Genomic DNA, 25,251 nt, shown 5'->3' on the forward strand with positions numbered 1-25,251 from the left:
TGTCACAAGTTGTGGATTGTCCACTTGCCACATCACTTGCCACCTGCCATGTCACTTGCCACAAGTTGTGGATTGTCCACTTGCCACGTCACCTGCCACAAGTTGTGGATTGTCCACTTGCCACGTCACCTGCCACGTCACTTGCCACGTCACCTGCCGCAAGTTTTGGATTGTCCACTTGCCACGTCACTTGCCACAAGATGTGGATTGTCCACTTGGCACATCACCTGCCACAAGTTGTGGATTGTCCACTTGCTACATCACTTGCCACATCACCTGCCACGTCACTTGCCACAAGATGTGGATTGTCCACTTGCCACAAGTTGTGGATTGTCCACTTGCCATGTCACCAGCCACATCACCTGCCACAAGTTGTAGATTGTCCACTTGCCACATCACTTTCCACGTCACCTGCCACAAGTTGTGGATTGTCCACTTGCTACGTCACTTGCCACGTCCCCTACCACGTCACCTGCCACAAGTGGATTGTCCACTTGCCACATCACTTGCCACATCACCTGCCACAAGTTGTGGATTGTTCACTTGCCACGTCACCTGCCACAAGTTGTGGATTGTCCACTTGCCACGTCACTTGCCACGTCCCCTGCCACAAGTGGATTGTCCACTTGCCACGTCACTTGCCACATCCCCTGCCACAAGTGGATTGTCCACTTGCCACGTCACTTGCCACGTCACCTGCCACAAGTTATGGATTGTCCACTTGCCACGTCACATGCCAGTCACCTGCCACAAGTTGTAAATTTTCCACTTGCCACGTCACCTGCCAGGTCACTTGCCGCGTCACCTGCCACGTCACCTGCAACAAGTTGTGGATTGTCCACTTTCCACGTCACTTGCCACTTCACCTGCCACGTCACTTGCCACAAGTTGTGGATTGTCCACTTGCCACATCACTTGCCACCTGCCATGTCACTTGCCACAAGTTGTGGATTGTCCACTTGCCACGTCACTTGCCACCTGCCATGTCACTTGCCACAAGTTGTGGATTGTCCACTTGCAATTGCAATTGTTTAAAATATTTTTCTAATGGTTTTTCATAATTTGCAATCATTTTTGAGATTTTTAATGTAAAAAAAAAGGTCACCTTTAAAAACGCTTATAAACGAAAACGCGGCAAAACGCGGTAGCAGCGTTTTGCGTCTGAAACATGGAAACTTTTGCGTCTGAACCCATTTTTTTGCTTCTGGAAAAACGAGGTTAAACGCAACTGCATAAAAACTGCAAAAAACGAGACTGTGTGCATGGACACATAGGAGAACATTTGAATGAGTTCAGGAGCAGTTGAAAAAAGTGTCCAACTGCCTCTGAACACGCGTTTAACTGCGTCTCGTGTGCATGAGGCCTATGAGCATCTCTGAACGCACCACTAAAAGCAAGCAATGCAGCTGTATAAAGTTGGTAAAAATGATTATTCTCCCCGGGTTCTTGTATGTATTCTGGCATGCCCCCGCATACCTACCCATTGAGCTGTTCAAGTCTATCGAGGCCCTGCTTAATTCCTTTGTATGGGGCTCACATCGCCACAAACTTTCGTGGCAGGTATTGAAGGGCCCTGGAGATTTGGGAGGGGTAGCCCTGCCGGATTTTGCCCTGTATTATCTGGCAGCCCAAGTATCTCACCTTTACCATCTAGACAAACATGACAAGGACAGGTACCTGACACTTATTTGCCCCCGGCGAGGCCATACGCTTACACATCCATTTCAATTAATATTTAGGGACCATGCCTCGACGGGGTTCCGGGGCAATCGCAAGGGGCTGCTTTACACCCACTGTAGAATTTGGGAGGTACTGGGGAGAAGGTTGAGACTTCCCGCGACCCATTCACATACCCCACTCTGGAAAAACCCCGGTCTATGCGAATTGTGATGACTTCCCGACTATTCAGTATGGTCTCCACACGGGATTGTATATCTCTCTGATATATACCGCGGACAGGTGCTAAAATCATTTCAGGAGCTCAAGGAAGAGTTTGCCCTCCCGAACACAATGCACTATCGATACCTCCAGCTTCGACATGCTCTCCAGGTGCAATTTGCGCAGACCCCACCTGACGTACAAAATCTTGCCGTAGTGGATATACTACTGGGACAGGATCCACGTAAATTGATTTCCAGCCTCTACACCCTCTTAATCAGACCCCCAGCGATAGCTTTGACGGCGGATCTCAGGGGGTGTTGGGTTGGAGACGTGGGGGAGCTGGAGGACGATGAATGGGAAGACGCTCTAGAGAATGGTAAAAATGCCTCACCTAAACTCGCAGACCAGTTTACGCAACTGAATATTCTGCACAGAGCCTACTTGACACCAAAACGCATAGCCAAATACAAACCCAACTATAGCCCCCTCTATCACAGGTGTGGTAGCCCACAAAGCACTTTTTTCATGTCCTGTGGTCCTGTCCGATGATCCAACGCTACTGGTCTCACATAATACGATTCATTCATGATGAAATGGGATCACCCCTGATGTTGTGCCCTAAACAACGTCTATTGGGAATTTTTCCTGATCCGGACTCGGATAAGTACCATAAAATATTTTTGCACGAATCTCTTTTCATGGCTAGGCTGATGGTAGCAAGAAAGTGGCTGCAGGCCCAACCCCCCACACTCCAGGAGTGGATAGCTGCGATTAATAATGTGCTCCCATATAAAAAAGAACTTTATGCCCACAGGGGCTGTCAGCCCAAATACAATAAGATATGGGATGCATGGTTGAACAGTGCCGCCACATGCAATGAGATCCCCACAGAATATATGGTCCAGAGACTGTCAGGACAGTGCAGCGAAACACTACCGAGGCAGTCTGTATCTATTCTGCAAATTTGGACTCCCCCCCCCCCCCGTTCTGCTGATGTCTATGCTTGGGAATGTAGGACTACCCTCTAAGTTCGTTTGACTAATGGCTTGTTATGTTGGTAGCATCTGTTCCCCCTGCCATGTACTGTCTATTACCTCTGTAACATTGAATGTTACAATACTGTCTCTGCTGAATACTGTTTATACATGTCGACTTCAACAAAACACCACGTTGTTTGTAAAAAAAAAAAAAAAAAAGCAAGCAATGTAAACAGAGATGGGCAGAAACATATCAGCCAAAAATGGTGTTTTAGGCATTTTGCCAAAAAAATAAAATACATTAAAAAAAGGTGCCGATTATGGCTGTGGGTCATGCTGGGGTAGAGGCACGGCTGTGCAGTGAAGATTCCTGAGTTGCGCATGCCCAGTGGCAGTGGCCGCACCGCCAAGTGACTGTGTGGCCCGCATGCACGTTCCCGTGGTTGGGACTTGGGAGCATGCAGGGCTTTGTGGGAGAGCGGGTTCGATCCTTCCTGGGTGGATGTGGCTACTATATTCATTCTAAAGGTGAGCATTGCCGCTGGAGATCTTTCCATCTGCTCTCTTTGAGAAGTTAACTGTAGAATATTGACATCCAAACTAATAGAAATTAGAATCTAAAAATACAATACAACATTCATTGATTGCATGTTATTTAGAAAGAGATTGCATTCATTAGTAGTGATTACTACTACTATACTAACAGGGTACATGTTTAAAATGCACTACCCTCTTCTTTGCATAGTATAACATATACTACTGAATGCCATCTTTCTAAATAGCATCCAATCAATGTTGTATCTTTATTTTATTTTTTTATTTTATTTTATTTCTTTGTTACAAGATGTACTGCAGTGCAGACATAACTTTGTATTATTGTGCAGCTTCTGTAAGTTTTTTATTTTAATTTTGTGTTTCATTTTTTGTCCATTTTTTGTGTTACTTTATTAAAGTCCTTATTTTACATTACCAGATTTTATTTTCTTAATTCATACTCATGTAAATTCATGATATTAATTAAAAAGTCAAATATACAATTATATATAAAAATATATATATATTTTTTTAAAACTATCCGTTTCGGTTTTGGTCCAGTGCATCCTGAATTTTTGGTTTCACACACTGATGGCAACAATTATACGAATGGAAACATTCACTACAAGTATTCACTATGAAAAAATCAGACTGAGTAAATAATAATGGCTTTTTCAATGGAGTAAAAGGAGCAAAGCTTTTACAAAGCAGGGGTCACATTCACAAGGCATAAATGACATGAAGATGACAGCAGGTTCTGTGCTCTGTGGATAGCCATGCAGGTCACTTTGAGATAAACTCCCATATGGCGAACTTAAGACCCTTCCTGTCCACAATGGGATTCCCATTTCAGATTGACAGCCAGGAGCTTGCACTTTTGTGTGCTCCAAGTGCAAAGAGCACACAGACACTAAATCGCTACCAGTCTTTACACATGATCATAAACTTATCAGTGGATGGCTGGGGAGCTTTGTTAATAAAACAGAAATCAGGCTGGGTTCAAACCTTTGCAGTGTGGGACACGGAATGTGATTTGCACAGTATTTGCACCGCTTTCTTATGCGTGTCACATGCGATGTGTGTGCGGTTCGATTTGAACCATACATTTTGTATGGCTCAAATCGCATCTGCACCAAAATGGCGCAGGATCATTTTTTTTACACACCTATGCAATGCAATTCTGGCAATCGCACTGCGTTTTGCAATCTATTTCGGGTTGCTTACAATCTAACATTGACACCAGCAGATTGCATTGACGCCATGCGATTGCTATGCAGTGGGATGCAGGGAAACACAGCATAAATCTTGTGCATTTCCTGCATCGCATAATTGTGAACCAGGGCTCAGTGGCAGAGAAAGACACTCAGCCCTGGTTCACACTGATGCAATGCGGGAAGTGCACAAGATTCTCTGCATTTCCCCGCATCGTATAGTACTGCAGAGCAATCGCCATGTGATCTGCTGTGGATGTCAATGTTAGATTAACAACACCATGAAACAGAAAAAAATGCAGTGTTATTGACAAAATCGCATCGCATGTGTGTGAACACCCATGCAATGTGATTCAGATGTAGGGAGAAAAAAGGGTCCTGCATCATTTTGGTGTGGATGCGATGCAATTTGAGCCATACAAAAGCAGTCTCTTCAGAGGTGCTGCATCTGGTGCATTGAAATCAGCAGAAAGTTACCCCGAATGCTCCAAGTGAACTCCATGAACCTTTTGCTGTTCTGCACAGACATTTATGTACGTACAAACACGTATTGTGCCATATACACCATTGTTGTTGTATTGCCAAATGAAAGCCAAATCTGTCCTAAAATAAATGTAAAAAAAATAAAAAAAGTGCGCAATGATTTGTACATTTCTATCAAAACGTGCAGAAGCTGAAAAAAATAATAATAGTTCATGCGATTTGTTTTACCCTCATCATGAAGGGGGTTCAAAAAAATTCAATACGACAACAAGAGAAAATAGCAAGGAAAAGAAACAAATCTATTAGAATTGACATTCAAGTGAACGTTGGTGACCCAGAACTGGCGCCTCTGTTCTCGATCAGATGAACCCAGTATCTCCATGTCCTCCCTTGCTTTCTCCCTTCTTTTTCCAAAATATGACAATAGTGTGGCTGTTGCCACGAAACACACCATTTCATCCATCATTGTTTGGAGAGAAGAAAGCCCCACAGAACAAAAACGAAAACCAAGGAGGAGATGAAAATAACTCAGGAAGCAGAAACACATAGTAATAAATGTCACACGGTATTTTCCTATATTGGCCAATACGAAACTGCCAGAACTCAAAAACACCAACAAAATGCGCAAAATAATGAAAGAAGTATTTTCAAGTTCAAAATGCAGTTTACCTCAATTTCATTAATGTGCTGCGCCAATTCATTCACAGTTAATTTAGGTGGATTTTTCTTTAAATTCTCAATGCTTCTCTTTAACGTTACCACGTGTAACCCTTCTGGACTCTGGTCAGACTCAATTTTATCATCTTCCCGTACACAAAGATGCTGTAGAATGACAGAGAAATGTGCAAATAAAGAACATACCCATTTAGTTTATGTAACCAATACGAACTGACAAATGGTGATGCAGATGATAAAAAAAAAAAAAAAAAAAATGTTTGAATCTTTTAGTTATCAAATTTGCATATGAAAAAGGGAGCTCATCTAAATCAGTTATTTCTCTTTAATGGTGATTTATCTATGCTCGAGTTTCTAGGTCTATACTGCTGTGGCGGTCATAAGGAGGGTCCAGGTTTGTTGGGATTTTTATCCATTTTATTTAATGGGGAATGCAGCAGGAAAAGCAGGGACATGCAATTCTGGGGAGGACATTTGAAATGTGCACAAAGGCAGGAGGTGAGAATTATGGTAGGATGATCTTGACTTTGGAGGATTCAACTCAGCCCACTATACTCCACCTATAAAATGAGTAAATATACTGTAATTATTCAAATAAAAAGTATGAGTTCCCGGTGAGCATCACTCCAGCAACTGAGCAGAACTGAAGAATACCTTTTTTTTTGAGGCTTTGAAACTTTATTGGAATTTCTGAAGACTAATCAATCTAAAAATTTTGACTTCTCAGACTATCTTGAAAATGATTAACACCATGTTGCTTTTTTAGTGAAGAAATTATGAATAATGAATCCATTGTAATCATATACATTAGCGTGTGTCCCTCAAAGCTCCAACACATATGCATGCGTGTTTGACATATTTACAGGCCTTTTCCCTGCTCTCCATCCTGATACAAAGGGGGGGGGGGGGGGCAAGGGAGCACATAGGGGGACCCAGACAGCAAAAAGAAGAGCAACAGTGGCAGCAGGGTTGGCATATATTGGTACAGATCACCTGTACTTTACTCCAGTGGCAGCTGAATGTCAGCCAGAGGGAGAGGAGGAGAAGCCTATTTTCAGCTGCTGTAGGAGGAAAATAGAGATTGGTTCCACTAAATTCCACCCCCTCATGTCCAGGTTTTGGGGGTCTTCAAGGAAGGACCATGGTTTACCTGTCATCTGCCTGCGATCGACAGGTTCCAACCATAGGATTAGGGTGTTCCCAGGTACACCCCTTGCGCACACTGATGATTGTAATTTAAGGCAAAGCTTTAATTCCCAGTAGGAAGCCTTTTGGCCCTCCTAACTCCCCAATTCCTCATCCATAGACAATTTATATACTTTGCACTAATCAGCGCTAACAAGTCAAAAACAGCTGAATGAAAGGTGAACATTACATATAAGATCACAAAAAAAAAAATGTTGTGCTCAGGCAGGTGCATTTGTTTAAGACTTTTATTTCCATTTGGGTGTCCTTTAAATTTTACCCCACCGCATCTACTAAAATGCTTACCTTCAGCCAAATTCCTCACTGTGCAACATTACAAAGCTTTTGCAGAAAAAATTCCCAGCCCTGTTTAGTTACTATTGTACATGCATGCATGCCGCTGAGCTCATTCATTCATATGGCTGGTCCTTACCAATGGTGACTTCAAGACATTCAGAGAATTGTGACTTTAGCCTTTGGAATAAATGGGCTGAGCAGAGTGCACACACAGTAGGAGCTGGATTGCGCCAGGACTGTTATCTTGCAAGGCTCTGCGAGGCTCGAGCCTGGCTGCACATTGAAGAACTCATGTGTGGGACTGGAGTTAAGTCGTTTGGTAGGCAGCTGCCCCTTGGCAAAGGAGGAATATTAAAGAGGGGTAAAGAATATACAAAAAATGTGAATGGGCTTTACATATCTCTATCATTTTGGCCCACTCCCGATTAAAAGCAGCTCTGAAGGAACAATGATGTTCTTAATGCCGTTTTTCTTCCTACTATCCTAATGTGGGAAATAATGCTCATTTTTCTTTTGAGCCAGCAATGTGATGACATAAAAATCTGTTTTACAAAAGGTAATTTGTTGTACTTACAGCTCATTAACCAAGAAAAGCTGGACAACATACACAAACTAAATCACCATGGACTGGGTGGACACAAAATAACATGGTCCTACCTTTATAGTATATCTGTCACTCAAATACAGTGGAGGCATCAGAGTTAGAATTCAGCATCTAAATTCACAGCAAGCAAAGCTCCTCACTGCAAAATGAGTTGCAGTGACTTAAAATGGAATTATAAAGACTGTAAATTCCCCTTAATGGGACTTTAAAGGGCACTTATCACAACCCATGTAATTATATTAAAAAATAAAATAGTTTAATTGATACAAAAAATAAAAAACATAAGTATAGCACAACACATAGCTTCTAGATCACGTGGACACCTTGTCCACGTGGTTGTGAGTAACTGATCCATTTAAATATGTTTGCTCAACAATTGGCATTGTTATAAATTAGAACTCATAATATATGTCTAAATTGTATCAGAGATGCAATACTCCAGATACCCCTGATGAAGATCTGCCCTCTCTGAAATGCGTCAAGAAAGTCACATCGTATCACTTGTCATTTCTAGGACAAAATTATACGAGAGCTGAGTGTTACGACGTACTTACATGTTGTTTTTTTGTATGCTTTTGTATCATTAAAACAACTCTTATTATAATTACATGTGTTCTGATAAGTCCCCTGTAAAGGCTGAGTTCCACCTAAAAATGGAACTTCCGCTTTAAGTGAAGGTGACCCCCTGACATTCCACATTTGGCATGTCATTTTTTTTTTGGGGGGCGGATACTTTCTTTTTAGAGGGATCCAGCTCCTACTTCCTCCCGGCGCACTGCGGTGCCGAAAGCAAGTTCACCTCTCCCCCCTCCCTCTCAGCAATCATCTGGGGCACGTCACAGGTCCCAGATGATTGCCCAGCCAGTCACAGTGCGAAGTGCGGCTCGAGCATGCGCAGTGCGTGCCCGGCTGTGAAGCCACAGCCATTCGCCCACAGTGGCAATGTTGGTGCCGTAGAGAGGAAGGGGAGAGGAGCGCGGCTTCGTACGCCCGCAGTGCTGGACCGTGGGACAGGTGACTGTCCGATTAATAAAAGTCAGCAGCTGCACTTTTTGTAGCTGCTGACTTTTATATGGGTGGAACTCCACTTTAAGGTCTCATTAAGGGGAATGAACAATCTTTCTAGTTGAAAAAGGGACATTGGCACGTACTAAGAGTACCTTCATCACCCCAAAGTAGGGTGATTGGCGCACTCATGTTCCTTTTTTGTGTATTTAACCCATAGTTCTTGTTTATGCCATAGTGGTAAATATTAGGGACTTTACACACTGTGCTGTTTAAAACACAAGCTGCTTCCACTCTATAGGATGACAAGACATATTGACAGGCAAATGTGTTACATGGAATGTTTAACGAGAACACTTTGTTACCATAAAATTATACTTACTTAGATCTCACCTTCAGCAGCCCAAAGATTAAAAAATTACATAATGAAAACCTAAAGCGTAATTGTTTGCATCCCATGTAACAATATAGAATATATCAAAACTTTTCAGTCAGAAATGTGATGAACCAGCCATGTTTCCCCATAAAAGTTTAACAAATTACAAAACAACTGCATAAGAACACAAAAGATAATCAACTTCCGAGTGGACACTAGTGATCCTATGTTGATGAATTCAATTAAATGGATATATTATCTTATATGACAAAATAACTTTTACTGTGCAAGACTTTTGATGTGGTTTTGTCCATCGATTGCATTTTCTCTGTATGACTGAAAACACAAATTTATTTCATAAATTAATTTTAATTTTAGTATGTGTAACCCCTAAATCCTCATTTTCAGTTTGGCATCAAGCGTCATTGCTTACACTTTTTGTTACAGAAAATATAATTTTTTTTAAATCTACTGCAAAATGTATTACTTGGACATCCTAACAGTAACAGCACTAAAGCGGGCCATATATGGGTCAAATTCCATTTTCGATTTTTTATTTTTTTTTGAAAATCACAATTCGCAGAAACGGGCGATTTTCATGTGGCCATTAAATGTGAGTGATCGGACATGTTAGAAATTTTTTGAAAAACTAACAAATCTCTAATATATGCTAAGAGAATCATGCAAGAAATACAACCAAAAAAGAAATGAGCTGCGACAGGAAAGAAAAGAAGATTCTCAGCCACAAAATGAATTTTCTGTAGCAACACGGGGTGAAATTGAAGGACTGGTTGGTCGAATTTCAAAATCAATAGTGGCACCATCGTATTACAAAAGTTCTGATTTTCGAAAGAAAATTTGTTCAGAATTCGACCCATGTATGGCCTGTATAAGACTTTAGTAGCAACCTTGTCTGCCGGCCACATTTGCACCTTAATTTGTCCAGTCGGCTGTGTATCAGGTCCATCAAATAGGCAGCCCAACATTTAAAGGAGAAGTATAGCCAAAGCTGACAGTCACAGCTCTCTGCTCAGAGTGGAGGAGAGAACTGAGAAATCAGCGTGGTTTGATTGCTCAGTTCTCACTGCAAAGCCGAAGAGGCACAGATGCAGCATTGGATCGATGCTGCATCCACCTAGGTGAGAGAGTTTAAAATGTATATTTTTTCAAAAGTTCATATATCCCTTTTAACTGAAGGAGAACTCTCAGCAGGCTGACAACACTACTGCCAATTGAGAGGTGGTGATTTAGCATAGTCAGCCTGCAACTGCTGTTACTGATAGATAACCAAGTAAAAAAGCTTTCTAGAGACTTTTGGAAAATTATTTGCTTAAAAAAAAAAACTGTATACAGCAAGACTTGATGCCAAACATACTAAAAAAAAAGGTTGGGCTTACATACACTTTAAAATAATTTGATTTGTATGCTTACGATAACGTATCATATGGCAGCACATCATATATCCATATATTCAATATGTAGATATCTCTCTCTGGAAGTTAACCAATACTTTCGCTAAACCCACAGGCAGAACAGACAGTAGTTTGCCACATGCTTCTAGATTTTAGGTCCTCCAGGAACAGAGTGTGCAATTACAGCTCCTTTGCAAAAGCATCCATATATTTCATATTTTTTGCTCTCCTGATACAGTTTTCAGATCAGCGGTGCTAATTTCTTCAGAGTTCACCCATTTTCCCCATTATGTTATGTATTCTTTTATTCAGCCATAAGGTGGAGCTCCAGGATCCATTTACAAAGGTTTACCCATCGATTCTTATATGATTTGGCTAGGAAAAGCAAAGCCAAGTAGTTCAAACTGACATTTACACAGTACAATTAGAATAAAGACTCATCAAAACAGCCAGCCAAGGACATACCCCTCCATTAAACAATATCTCCAGCCCCTCTAGCCAATTATCCAACTAGTTAAAAAAAATGCCCTATATACTTACCCAAGACTTAAGCCAAGTGATGTGCCAAGTCCAAAGTCTTGTCTTTTCTGGAATGCAGAGTGCAAGGTTCCTTCTTCACGTGCCCACGTTGGTGCCTGCTGACATTTCCCATTGGCTGTCCATCAGATGGTTCTTCACTGGTCCTAAAGACTCCAAAGCACTACGTGATGCTGTCCTGACTAGGAGACAGCATCAAGATCAGGTTGATCTGGTTTGCAGCTGTAGACCACTGGTCTTCGCTACCAGAAAAGATGCTCAAGAGGGTAACATGACAGTTTTAAAATACAAACAATTGAATGGGCAGGAGTAACCCTGGCAGGAGGAGTGGAGGGTTCTTTCAATCCCCCCCCCCCGATAGAATCTAAAAACTAATGAACTTAAGGGGGAAAAAAAGCATCACAGAATGCTACAGGACAAGTAGGAACCTGAGTGGACATGCAATATATATCTACCAAAGGGTACATATAGAAACTGCAGAAAATAGTATAAGTCTATCTATAAAACAACTTCTGAATACATCCTACTAAATTAAATCCTATAACACATGATTAGACCTAAGTTTGGTCTCAAAATGTGAGGGCCACTTAGAATGCATCTGAATTCCATGTGGATTTTCTAACCAAGTAAGAAAGAATAATCCATTTGGCATATAGCAAAAAAACGGATTCCCTAATTAATACTTCTTAACAGAGTATAAAGACAAATGAGTCAATTTGGGTACCATGGGTATCACTTATTTCTTCTGGCACCATCAATTGGCCCAATGTCCATGATTTCATACATTCATTGCACAGTTACTAATGATCAGCTACATTCAGACTATGCCATAGAACACATTTGTTGAGAAAACAAAATCAAGTACCTTAATATGGCTGGCAAACTTTTCCAGAGTTTTCTCCGGCAGGGCAGAATCTCCACTAGCATGTGAAATATTTGAGAGTATCTCTTGCATCTGTTTCTGTAGTTCAGTATAGAGAGGGAGAGGCTCTTCCGGGGCAGATACTGCTTCGCTGACAGACAGCATAGTGGTGGCATCTCTGCTGGTGGGTGATTTAAGCTGTTTACTGACCAGCTTGGTATCCTGTGCCTGGAAAGAAAAACACTGACAAAATTTACTTCAAATCAAGCCATCGTAGATGAAAAAACATAGTGTGATTTTTCTGGGATCTTAAAGTAAAAGCACTAATCTAGCTGGGCTTAAAATATATATCTGGTTCAGAGTTTCTCAACGAAGAAGTCATTTAAGACCCCCTCTGGGTGCCATGAACACGAGATCCAGTATGCCTTGGATGAGAGATGGATGAGAGAACTCAGTTATGGAGAGACTCTGATGTGATGGGAGACTCTATGATGATTTGGAGGGCCTCTGATGTATAGGTGGGACTTGTGATGTGGAAGCTCTGACATGAGGGCCTCTGACGTGAAGGCTCTACGATGAAGGGATGGCTGTGATGTGAAGGGGGCTTCTGATGTGAGGATTATTTTATCAAGGTTTAGGTTTCCTATTGATAAGCAACATTTACATTTTACATTTTAGACTGGGGATTTTCCATGCTTTTAAAGGGTGCTTCAACTGAAAAAAAGTTGAGAAACGCTGGACTGGGTAATATAAAAACATTTTCAGCCCATTTCTGTAAAAAAAATGCACATTTCTCCATGTTACTTTAAGTTAATTTTTTATTGTGAACTTCAGCAAGGCAGTAAATCTTGCAGAAAGGAAAAAAATGAATACGGAACTTGGAGGTACATCCATTATCACAATAATTGGAGAACAAGAGTCATCATAGCATCACAGCATATTTCAGGTAAATTAAGATAAAGCATACCCAACTCGTAATAAAGAGTGGCATTTACTGTAGATCAAAAGTATCTACCTAGTGGGGAGAATCCCCTTAGTAAATTAACCTGACAAAGCCATATGCTCTAAGATTATGAGAATATGCTACCTCCTAAGCAAGGTCTTGCCTGACTACTTTTAAGTTTTTCTTGTAGTACCCTGAGGTTTAGGCAGGGTTGCTCTCAAATTTGCCAGGCGATAGTTGCCTTGGCCAATTGTTAGGAGATCAATTGATTTCCCCCCCAATTCTGGAATTCTGGAAATGGTAATGCCATTCCCATTACTTGGGCGGCGTTACCGCAATTACATCTACCGCCTGGGACCAGGTAGACGAGACTAGCGAAGGAATTGAATGTCGCCGCCTCCATTGGCGAGATTGACACCTCGCAAACCCCGTCACCTGGTATGGATTTAAGGGGGAACCCCTTATCCGAGCATGCAGGGGCTTCTACCCGACAACCCTGGCCGTTGGTTGTCGGGGTCTGCGGGCGGGGGGCTTATCAGAGTGCGGGAGCCCCCTTTAATAAGGGGGCCCCAGATTCTGGCCCCCCTACTCTATGTGAATGAGTATGGGGTACAATGAACCCCTATCCATTCACCTGGGGAAAAAATGTTAATAAAAATAACACAACACAGGTTTTTATAGTACTTTATTAGACAGCCCTGGGGGTCTTCTTCCGACTTCGGGGGTCTTCTCGCTGGGCTCTTCCACTCTTTTACCGCTAGCTCTTTTACTAGTGGAGGAGCATGGCTTTCTCTGTTGCCACCGCTGTCTTCTTCCAACTTCGGGGGTCTTGTCCCGCTCTTTGCTTCTTCTGCCGGGCCTCCGCTATCTTCTTACAACTCTTTTACTAGCATTGGCCCGGTCTCGTCACTACCACTGCCTTCTTCTTCTTCTTCTTCCTTCCGATGTTGACACAACGCTCTCTCCGGCCCTAATGGCAGGGACGTGTTGTGCTGCAACTTATATAGGCATAAGGGGCAGGGTCACCGGGTGATGTCACATGGTGACCCCGCCCCTTATGCCGCAGTCCCAGCATCCCCGGGCCTGTGACATCATAAGGGATGGGGTTACCATGTGACATCACCCGGTGACCCTGCCCATTTTGCCTATATAAGTCGCAGCATAACGCATCCCTGCCATTACGGCCGGAGAGAGTGTCGTGTCAACATCGGAAAGAATAAGAAGAAGAAAAAGAGGAAGAAGAAGAAAAAGAGGAAGAAGAAGAAGAAAAAGAGGAAGAAAAAGAAGAGGAAGAGCAAGAGGAAGAAGACAGCGACGGCGACAAGCGACAAGGGCCAACGCTAGTAAAAGAGCTGTAAGAAGATAGCGGAGGCCTGGCAGAAGAGCGGGACAAGACCCCCAAAGTCAGAAGAAGACATCCGGACGGCAGTGGTGACGAAGGACAAAGCCGGGCTCCTCCGCTAGTAAAAGAGCTAGCGGTAAAAGAGCAGAAGATAGCGGAGGAGCCCGGTGAGAAGACCCCCGATGTCGGAAGAAGACCCCCGGAGCTGTCTAATAAAGTACTTTAAAAACCTGTGTTGTTTTTTTTTATTAACACTTTTTTTCCCCAGGTGAATGGGTAGGGGTACATCGTACCCCATACTCATTCACATAGGGTAGGGGGCCAGAATCTGGGGGCCCCCTTATTAAAGAGAGCTCCCGGATTCTGATAAGACCACCACCCGCAGACCCTGACAACCAAGGGCTAGGGTTGTCGAGAAGAGGCCCTTGTCCTTATAATATGGGGACAAGGTGCTTTGGTGTGGAGGGGCCGCAGGGCCCCCCCTTCCCCAAAGCACCCCCCATGTTGAGGGTACGCGGCCTGGTACGGTTCAGGAGGGGGGGCGCTCGCTCGTCCCCACCCACTTTCCTGACCAGCCAGGCTGCGTGCTCGGATAAGGGTCTACTATGGACTTTGGGGGGATGCCCACAACGTTTTTTCGGCGTAGGGGTTCCCCTTTAAATCCATAGCAGGAGACGGGGCTCGCAAGGTGTCAATCTCGCTGATGGACATTCACTTCCTTCGCTAGCCCCGTCTATAGAATATAAAAAAAAAAAAGCCAGTTACTTTGCTGAGTAACTAATTACTTTTCCAATGTAGTAACCAACTTACTAACACAATTACTTTTTGGGAGAAGTAACTGGCCCTAACCCTCTCTCCCCTAGTTCTATTCGAGACAATAAATCTTTTTGCATTCTAAAAGTGTCTGGTGCCCACCCTTTCATCTTGCATTACACCCATCATGCCATGCAACCCACTCTACACAGAAGGATGTCAGCTGTCCCTGACTCTGAAGGTCACCATTAGGGCTCAGGAGCCTGGGGACTTTGCTACTAAGAACTTAAAACAAAAAAATAAATAAAACAAGAACTACATATTGCCCTCTGACACACAAGTAGCATGTCCTAAGGCAGGGGTCTCCAAACTTTCTAAAGATAGGGCCAGTTTATTGTCCTCCAGACTTTAGGGGGGCCGGACTGCACCTAGTGGGAGTGAACAATAGTGTCCCTTTTTTTTAATGTAATTAGAAAGAATTATGCCCGATTATTGGTGTCAGTGGCAGGAATAATGCTTCAAGGGCTGGATAAAGGCAAGCAAAGAGCTGCATCTGGCCCCAGGGCCACAGTTTGGGGACCACTGTCCTAAGGTATAGACATAAAAATTAGTAGGCAGGGAAGACCTAATTGATTAAGAAAGGATAAAAAATAAAAAAAAGAAGAGGGGTGGCCCATTTCCCCAGGTTTTATCCCTTTAACCTCTTCATGCTGGCTGTATGCATATATGCGCCCTCTTGGCAGGTGGGTTTTAATGGCGATCTGCTGCAACAGTAACTAAACGGTCACGGAAAGCTCCCGATGCATACTTTCAATGTGACCACAATGTGACTCATGTGACTACTGTGAAAGCCAATCACAGCGATAACCTGATCAGAATGCCCACCTCCACCTCCCAGCATTTCAATTTAGTCAAAGGGCCAGGAGGCAGCAGCAGAAAGGGGTTAAAAGTGCTGCAAGTATAGAAAATTACCTGTTAATACTGCCAAACATCCAGTATGCATGTACAGTAAAAACTTGGTTTGAGAGCGTTTTGCAAGACAAGCTAATTTTCTTAATAAATTTAGACTTGTATATCAAGACATCGCTTGTTTATCAAGTAGCGCCATGTCACAACGGAGTATGAAAGAGAAGAGAGGCACCTCCTAAGTGTAGCAATATGATTACATTTAATGAAGGTACAACATTTAGCAACTCTCATGGTTGATGATTAAAACAGGCACATCTAAGTATGCAGGCATCCGGGCTAAAGCTGTCCACATAGATCAACTTCCTCACGGCCATCAAAGTCATCCCTTCAACGCTGCGCTCCATGAGCAGTTCAAGCCTCACTTTCAGATCGCTCTACTGCAGGGTAGTCTTTCTGGTCATGATTGCAGACTGACAGAAGTGAGAACCGGTGGTGCGGGGGATGTTCTATGTGGACAGCTTTAAGCCGGATGCCTGCATACTTAGATGTGCCTGTTTTAATCATCAACCATGTGAGTTTCTAAATGTTAGAAACTTCTCTGTTATACTCTGTAGCCCCTGCTGGTTTTTGCTTCTAATGCCCCATACACACGGTCGGAAAATGTGCGATCGGATCATGTTGTCAGAAAATCCGACTGTGTGTGGGCTCCATCGGACTTTTCCCATCGGATTTTCGAAGTTTGAGAGCAGGATCTAAAATTTTCCGACAACAAAATCCGATCGCATAAATTTCCAATCGTGTGTAGACAATTCCGACGGAAAAAGTGCCATGCATGCTCAGAATAAACTAAGAGATGAAAGCTATTGGCTACTGGCCCATTTATAGTCCCGACGTACGTGTTTGACGCCACCTCATTCAGAACGAACGGATTTTCCAACAACTTTGTGCGACCGTTCGTATGCAACACAAGTTTCGGCCAAAATCCATCACAAAAAATCTGAAGAATTTTGTGGTCAGAATGTCCGACTGTGTGTGTGGGGAATAATCCTCTTGTGGATGGACATTTTTTGGTTACACATCCAATTACATTACTATAATCTTTTTACATGAACTATAAACTGCAGTACTTATGAATAAATAGTTGTGGAATGAACCATTAAAGTTTCCATTATTTCTCATGGGGAAATTTGTTTTGATATACAAGTGCTTTGGAATACAAGCATGTTTCTGGAACAAATTATGATCGTAATCCAAGATTTTACTGTATTGAAAAAAGTGGAAAGTAATCTCCCTAATGGAAAACAGATAGTAAGCAAAACCTGGCAGAGGTTCTAACCCTTCCCCACTCTATCCAAAGCTAAAAATGTAAATTTCCATTTCAAGCCATATTGACCCAGTCTCCGTTTGTCCTTCTATTAGAACTTGATATAAATTGTTCCGAATGTTATCAGTTTAATCATAACTATAAATGTTTGAAAAAAAGATACTGTAAAAAAAATATTTGTTTAAAAAAAAAAAAAGTTTGAATAAGTTATTTTACCCCACACTGAGGCATAACTTATTTCTAGAATATACAAATATTTTGTAAACTAGATCAGTTGGGTAGACTAGATTTAAAAACTAGCCTGAGAAGACAATCAAAATAAACTGTTTTTGCGAAGAAATCAAAGTGTGTAAATTGTAATTAAATCTCAGAAGAATAGCAAACATGTTAGCAAAAAGTATTTCTCACGATTTCGAAGCTTCTCTCCTCATATATAATGCATTAAAACACCACTGCTTAGATTTTGTAATTTGCAGCAGACTCACATTTACTCCCACGACATCTTCAAAATGATATAACTCCTTCTCCCCCATTTTAACAGTGCAGGGAATCTTGGCAGCAGCTTTTGAAAGACATTCCATGTAAGATTTGATTTCATCATACAGTGGCTAAACACGGAGAAAGAATGCACCAATTAGCATCATTATTCAATAAATGCAATAATACTTTATGGTGTTGTCTGGGTCCCACTGGGTATATCGCACCTTTAATGCTGCTATGAAGCAAAATATATTTGGTTCTTACCGGCTCAATTGTGGCTTATTTACAGCTGTACTCATTCTTCTAAAGTCTATTACCTATTCAGTATACGTGCCACTTGTACTGTTTATGCATTTGACTGGTCTGAAACCAATTAAACAACTAAAATGATGTCCCAAAAGCTATATAAAAAAAGTTTAACAATCTAAAACTTGAGTTGGCAGGAAGAGCACGCAAATGGGACAGCGGAGTGGCAGCTGGAAGGGATTCATCACAACGATAGGAAAATCAGGTCCTAGTAAAATTAAACGAAATCATAGATTGGCACAGGCGAGAAAGTACAGTTATCATTTTGCTCCTGGCCCCAAACTATATCCCCCAATCCCCACCCTAGACATATACTAACCTGAACTGACCAAGGCCTGTGAGAATGTACAGCTCCTCTAGCTAAATGTGTTTTTCTCCTGGCTGCACCTGTGCACCAAAACCCCAGGAGATGCCAAGAGACGCCACACTGAAGTCTCTCCTTCCTCCGCACTCGCCCCTCCGATTTTGTACTACACTGACCCTTTCCCCTAATCCAGTGTTCGCAACCCACAGCTTGCATGCCAGAGATGGCCCCTTTGCTGCTTGTGTGTAACCCAGGCAAATCAGCAACCCTGGATCCGATTCACCCAGCCCACTGTCCCTGTACCATATCCTAGCATTGACACTTCCCCCCAGCCACATGATGTTCCATCCGCCAGCGCGCCTCTTTGGCTGTCAGCTACCAGCCCAGGGATCTTAGTGGCTGGCGGCTCTCAGTCTGGGAATGGGTATATATGGAAGGAGCACCAGACCAAAAAATAATAAGAGTCCAAATGAATTTATTGATATTCTGTTAAAAGACAACCAACGCATTTCAGAGGTCAAAAGAAACCCCCCCTTCATCAGGGCTACAGCAAAACATAATACAAAACATGGATAACATACATATATGTAACCTGCTGGAATACCCACTGGAGAGTAACATTGTCTGTTGCAAGTAGCCTAACCTGACTTTTCAAATGTTTTTTGCCTTCTCACTACCTTGGTTAACCACTTCACTGCCTACGCATTGTCATATGACATCTACAGATGGGATCTCCCATCCAGGGCGAGTGTCATATGACGTCCTCTGCTTCCCGGCGGTATAGGAGGTGACCAATGCATCACGATGAGCGTGCCCGGCAGCCACGAAGTCTGCCAGGCACTCACAATCATTCGTGACAGAGCAGGAATGTGGGTCTGTGTGTGTAAACACAGATACATGTTCTGTCAGAGGAGAGGAGTTGGGCTCAGGTAAGTATAAAAGGAGGACTTGGGGGATAGCTACACTCAGAGGATGCATGAAGGTAATATCCTTCAGTCTTTGGAAACACTTAGGATGCAGAGTGGCAGTCACTGGTCTCACAAACCAAACTATGGCCTTGCCTTTGTGTAGACGGCAGATGCTGCAGCTTCAAGTGGTTGTAAACCCTTACAGACCACTTTGACCTACAGGTAAGCCTAGATTAAGGCTTACCTGTAGGTCCATGAAATATCTCCTAAACCTCCACGGTTTAGGAGATATTTGCAAAAAGACAGGCACCGCTGTCTACGGCGCATGTGCCGTAGACAGCGGCGCACAGGCGCACTGAGCATGCCGCTACCAACTGCGATATGCCGTTAGTGGCGGCTCCCGTGCGCATGCGCGGGAGTGACATCATTGCTGCTCCAGTGCTGCTAGTGTCTGGAGTAGCGATACCCGGAAGAAAATGGATGCTTCGTGCTACAGGGGACAGCGGTGACATCGCTGGCTCCTGTGTCAGGTAAGTGACACATAATAGGCTACTATGCGATGCATAGTAGTCCATTATGCTTTACCTTTGCAGGGAGACAAAGAGGAAGTAAACCCATCAGGGTTTACTTCCTCTTTAACAGTGGATTGAAAGGACGAACTAAGATTGAAATCTTACATTTTAACCTTGCATAAGGATCAATATAACTACCCTGTAGAATTAACAATAAGCTGCACAAACAGTAATGATTAACTAAATACTGTAGGTAAACGGTATATGAAACAATAAAGATGATAATGCAAACCAATATGTAGAGTCTTGATGAAAGGAAAAGTCAAAATCATCTGACATTTATAAAAGGAAAAAATGTACTAACAGCTTAGACATTTTATCACCCCAATCTTACATGAAAACTGAAAGATGCCAAAAAGATGTAAAGGTCAACCTAAAACATATAACTGCTACTAATTTTACACTACTGGAACACACAGACAGAAGATTAGAGGATGCACACACTGAACTCTTACCTTAACCTCCTTTAAAATAACAACTCTTCCCCCGTCATCTGAAAGCATTTTAGCCTGGCGCAGTTTCTCCTCCACTGTAGTTAGCAGCGCAAGGATTCGAAGGGACTCATTGTTGACGGCTGGCAAGTCGCTTAGCGAGGTCTCCAGTTGTCTGGTGAGAAATAACTGGCAAATTACAAATGATCTGATGGAAAGTTTAAAATAAATTATAGCTACAAGAAAGAGCAATTTAGATTAGGTTATCATTAAAGAAGCAAATTAATTCAAAATGTTAGCTCTTATCAGAGATCCCAGATATACACTAATCAACCATAACACTGACAACTGACAGGTAAGGTGAATAACATTGATTATCTCTCAATGGCATTTGAAAGTCGATGGGATATATTAGGCAGCAAGTGAACATATTGTTCTTGAAGTTGATCTGTTAAAAGCAGAAAAAAATGGGCATTGCAGTTTGTTGTGTATGGGGCTGCATGGCCAGATACCAGCCAGGGTACCCATGCAGACCCCTGTCCACAGTTAACAGTGCCTACAATGGTCATGTGAGCATCAGAACTGGTCCACGGACGGAGTAATGGAAGAAGGTGCCCTGGTTTGATGAATCATGTTTTCTTTGACATCATGTAGATGATCGAGTGCGTGTACGTCACTTAGCTGGCGTACAGATGACACCAGGACGCAATATGGGAAGAAAGCAAGCCAAGGCAGTGTGATGCTTTGGGCAATGTTCTACTGGGAAACCTTTTTTTTAATCAAAACGGATTTGATTGGTACAAAGATACACACACAGGTCATCACAGTATCAGCGTAATATACATATACAAGCGTCGTACACATAAAGGCACATTGCACATATCAAAGCCATACACCACAAGCGTTATAATACATCTCCTTATTCTAACCGCACACCACACAGACAGAGCAAGATTGACTAGTTGGGCCACAGCCCCAATGCCCGCTCGCCCCCCCTCTAAGCCTCCCTTACCCATCCTAAATAAACAACCGTCCCATAACCAGCTCCAAGGGTGACAGCCCGGGGGTATCAAGCCAGGGTCCCCACAGTCGTTCAAATCGTCCCGCCCAGCCCCTGTGTTGGTAAATATACTTTTCCAGGCTTAACATGCTCCCCATTTGAGTTATCCATTCCTTCAACCTCGGGGGGTCACTCGCTCTCCAGTGTTGAAGGATAAGTTTGCGTGCCTGAAAGAGAGCCCTCCCCAAGGCCTCCTTAACTGGCGCTTCCCACGGGAGATCATCCACCACACCCAAAAGGCACACCTTTGGATCCTGTGGAATCCGTACCCGGAAGGCCCCATTGAGAGTATCAATGACCCCTGACCAATATAAATGCAATTTGGGGCAGCGCCAGAGTAAGTGTATAAGGTCGCCCCTATCCCTGGCACACCTGGTACATAGGTCCCCCTCCCCAATCCCCATCTTATACAGTCTAGCCGGCGTGAGGTGCACCCTCATAACAATATAGAGTTGTGATAAGCGCTGTGCCGTATTCAATGAGCAACCCTGTATGGCCTGTAAGGCCTCCGCCCATTGGTCCTCCTCAAATACTCCCACATCCCTTTCCCATGAGGCAATTACCCTTGCGGGAGAACCCGGCATAGATGCATTTAGTAACATACTATAGGAACTGGATATAAAACCTTTGAGACTAGTAACTTCGGTCACAAACCGAAAGATTGGGGTGGGAGACTGCCTCCAGGGATTATTTCCAGCCTGAGCCCTAACAGCGTGGCTCAGCTGCAAATAATAGAAATACATACCCTGAGGGACGCCATATCTTTCCCTCAGTTCTGTAAAAGAAAGCAGCGCTCCCCCGGAAAAAATTTGAGACATGAGAGTCACCCCGCATCGCCTCCACCGTTCAGCAGAAGTCAAACCAAACATTTCCCCGTAATACCGGTTATGCCATATCGGGCTATACTCCGTAAAGCCCTCCACATTCTGCAATTGGCGCGTTTTATTCCATATTTTTTGAAGTAGGGCATACGTTGGAAAGAGCCTGTTAGACTTGGCGAACGACAGGGCTTCCAGTCCAGCCACCACCCCGTCCGAGCCCGCACCATGTGTCAGGAGAGCCGTGGCGGGATTACCCACCCGTCCCCCAATGTCCCGGCTGTTTGCTATGGCTCGGGCAATATGTTGTAACTGTGCCGCTATATAATATAGCCACGGGTTGGGAAGGGCCAGCCCCCCCATCTCCTTGGGTTTCTGAAGCTGTTCCAGTCGTATCCTAGGAGGTTTGTTAAGCCAAATAAATGCTCTAAACAAGGAGTTAATAATTCTAAACATTTTAAGCGGAATCACCATGGGCGTGTTATGTAAAATATACAGTAATTGTGGCATACAAATCATTTTAATAAGGTTCACTCTGCCTATCAGTGACATTTTCAATTTAGCCCAAACTTTCGTTTTATCTCTGATCCTACTTAATAACGGGGAGAGATTCAGTGATAAGTAGTCACATGGGCGCGGGGTAACCCAGATCCCCAGGTATTTAAATTTGTCAGTAACCGGGATATCCTGTAGCGCAGGATCCCGAGGGGAGGAAGAATCTAGCAACATAAGATGTGATTTGGTCCAATTAATCACCAGACCCGAGAACGACCCAAAGTGCCGAACCACTTTCATGGCCTCAACCAGAGACCCGGATGTATCCCCCAGCAACAGCATAGCATCATCCGCGTATAACATTAATTTTTCATGCAGCTGCCCATATTTAAAACCCGTTATCAAAGGGTTGCATCTCACCAGGGCTGCCAAAGGCTCAATGGCAAGAGCAAAACGTAAAGGGGACAGAGGACATCCCTGCCTAGTCCCTCTAAACAAGGGAAAAGGAGCTGACACCCTTCCCGCCTCCCTTATTACCGCAGAAGGCGAATTATACAATAGTTGTACCCATGATAGAAAGCCGGGCCCAAACCCAAATCTCTCGAGAGTCGCCCACAAGTAGCCCCATTCAATGCTATCAAAAGCCTTATGGGCGTCGAGCGACAACAGCGCTCTGTCACCCACATTATCTGCGTGGGACTGCATATTGAGAAACAAGCGGCGGATATTAATTGCTGTGGACCGCTCAGGTATAAAACCCGATTGGTCCGGATGGACAAGGGAGGCGACCACCGAATTCAATCTCCGGGCTAGCACTTTAGCAAGGATCTTGATATCAGTCTGTAGCAACGAAATCGGCCTATACGAACCGGGGTCCAACGGATCCTTCCCTGGCTTAAGAAGCAGCACAATGCTGGCTCTTCTCATCGACTCTGGAAGGCAGTGCGATTCCCTGGCCAAATTTAGGGTGCGGAGCAATTGAGGCAGTAATACATCACCAAACTGTTTATACACCTCCATCGGGATGCCATCATCGCCCGGGGCTTTAGAGTTGGGGAACGAGCTACTGGGAAACCTTGGGTTCTGACATTCATGTGGATTTTACTTTGACATATACCACCTAAACTAAACATTGTTGCTGACCAAGTACACCACAACATGGCAAAAATGGTTCAAGAATGGTTTGAGGAACTCAGCAACAAGTTTAAGATGTTGAATTGACCTCCAAATTCTCCAGATGACAATCCAATCAAGCATCCATGGGATGTGTTGGAAAAATAATTCTGATACATGCAGGCCCTACCTCATAACTTTTGGGACTTAAGGATCTGCTACTGGTGGCTTGCTGCCAGATACTACAGCATACTTTAAGAGGTCTAGTGGAAGCCATGCCTCGATGGGTCAGGACTTTTTTGGCAGCAAAATATTAGATGGGTGGTAAAAATTAGGTTCTGAAAAAGCCCACTAAGATTAAAAGTAGGCTACCAACCATGGGACACACCACACGGGGGCCTGACAGTCTCCTGCTATGTACAGTGGCTCAGGAGAGCCAGTAATTATCTCTGCTATGTTTGGGGTGGACCTCCGACTACGCATACGTGGAAGTTTGAGGCACCAACCCTCTGAACTGAATCGGGAACTGGTGCTGTTCGGGTGGGCGTTGAGAGCATATAGCCACCAAGAAGGTCAGGGCTCTTGCAATGTCCTGCATCCATAACTGTGAGTCTCCAATGATCTTTTAATCCATGCTTTGATCAGAGTTAAAGTGGTTGTAAACCCTTACAAACCATTTTGACCTACAGGTAAGCCTAGATTAAGGCTTACCTGTAGGTCCAAGAAATATCTCCTAAACCTATACGGGTTAGGAGATATTTGCCCTTAGACAGGTACCGGCTTCGAGCCGCACTGACTTCAAAGAAGTCTCTGTACTACTTTGGTCCAACTTTGATGCGAGTTGAGGTCAGTAGACGTCAAGTTTATACAGGCATTCCCTAAAAAATCATGGCAAAACTGCATCAAAATCGTGGCCGTAAAATTGCGTGACTTTCAAGTTGTGGCAGTGTGAAAGGGGCCGGGCTGCATTCACACCTGAGGCTCTGTTCATACCTAGGCATTTTGTTGTCAGGCAGAAAGTCGCGCATTTTTGTCACTATTTTTCCGCATTCTTGCCGTGTTTTTGTACAGGTCAAAAATTCACCAATGCAAAAAGCAGAAAACGCCTGTAATCTGCCAAAAAAAGAAGCTTCTGTACTTTACTCGCTTGTAAAATGCCTGGAAAAACACCTGAAAATCACCCAACAAGCAACATCCTTTTAATTTCAATGGCACCTGTTCACATCTGAGTGTATTTTCACCTGAAGAAAAATGTCTGAGGCTGCATTCACACCTAAGCGTTTCAAAGTCACGTGTTTTTTACCACAATTTTGTACAGGTCACCAATGTAAAAAGCAGAAAAACGCCTGTAAACTGCCCCAAAGAAGCTTTAAGCAGGGGTGCTGAACCTGCGGCCCTCAAACTGTTGCAGAACTACAAGTCCCATCATGCCTCTGCCTTTGGAAGTCATGCTT

The 25,251-nt window shown here is 43.4% G+C and overlaps 1 protein-coding gene across 4 annotated transcripts in view; it reads right to left on the bottom strand.

Moving 5' to 3' along the window:
• SYNE2 (spectrin repeat containing nuclear envelope protein 2) overlaps positions 1-25,251 on the bottom strand; it is a 529,925-nt gene that overhangs the window by 273,140 nt on the left and 231,534 nt on the right. For all 4 annotated transcript variants that reach the window (XM_077464352.1, XM_077464354.1, XM_077464353.1 and 1 more), the window contains 4 exons: positions 20,336-20,486; positions 17,796-17,918; positions 12,043-12,267; positions 5,756-5,908 (listed from right to left, as the gene is read on the bottom strand). In XM_077464352.1, coding sequence (XP_077320478.1) covers positions 5,756-5,908; positions 12,043-12,267; positions 17,796-17,918; positions 20,336-20,486 — 652 coding nt within the window. The remainder of the gene's footprint in view (positions 1-5,755; positions 5,909-12,042; positions 12,268-17,795; positions 17,919-20,335; positions 20,487-25,251) is intronic.

This window comes from Lithobates pipiens, unplaced genomic scaffold (assembly GCF_037356315.1).
Source record: "Lithobates pipiens isolate NorthernLeopardFrog02 unplaced genomic scaffold, aLitPip1_a1.2 Scaffold_30, whole genome shotgun sequence".
In the NCBI taxonomy this organism is placed as follows: Eukaryota; Metazoa; Chordata; class Amphibia; order Anura; family Ranidae; genus Lithobates; species Lithobates pipiens.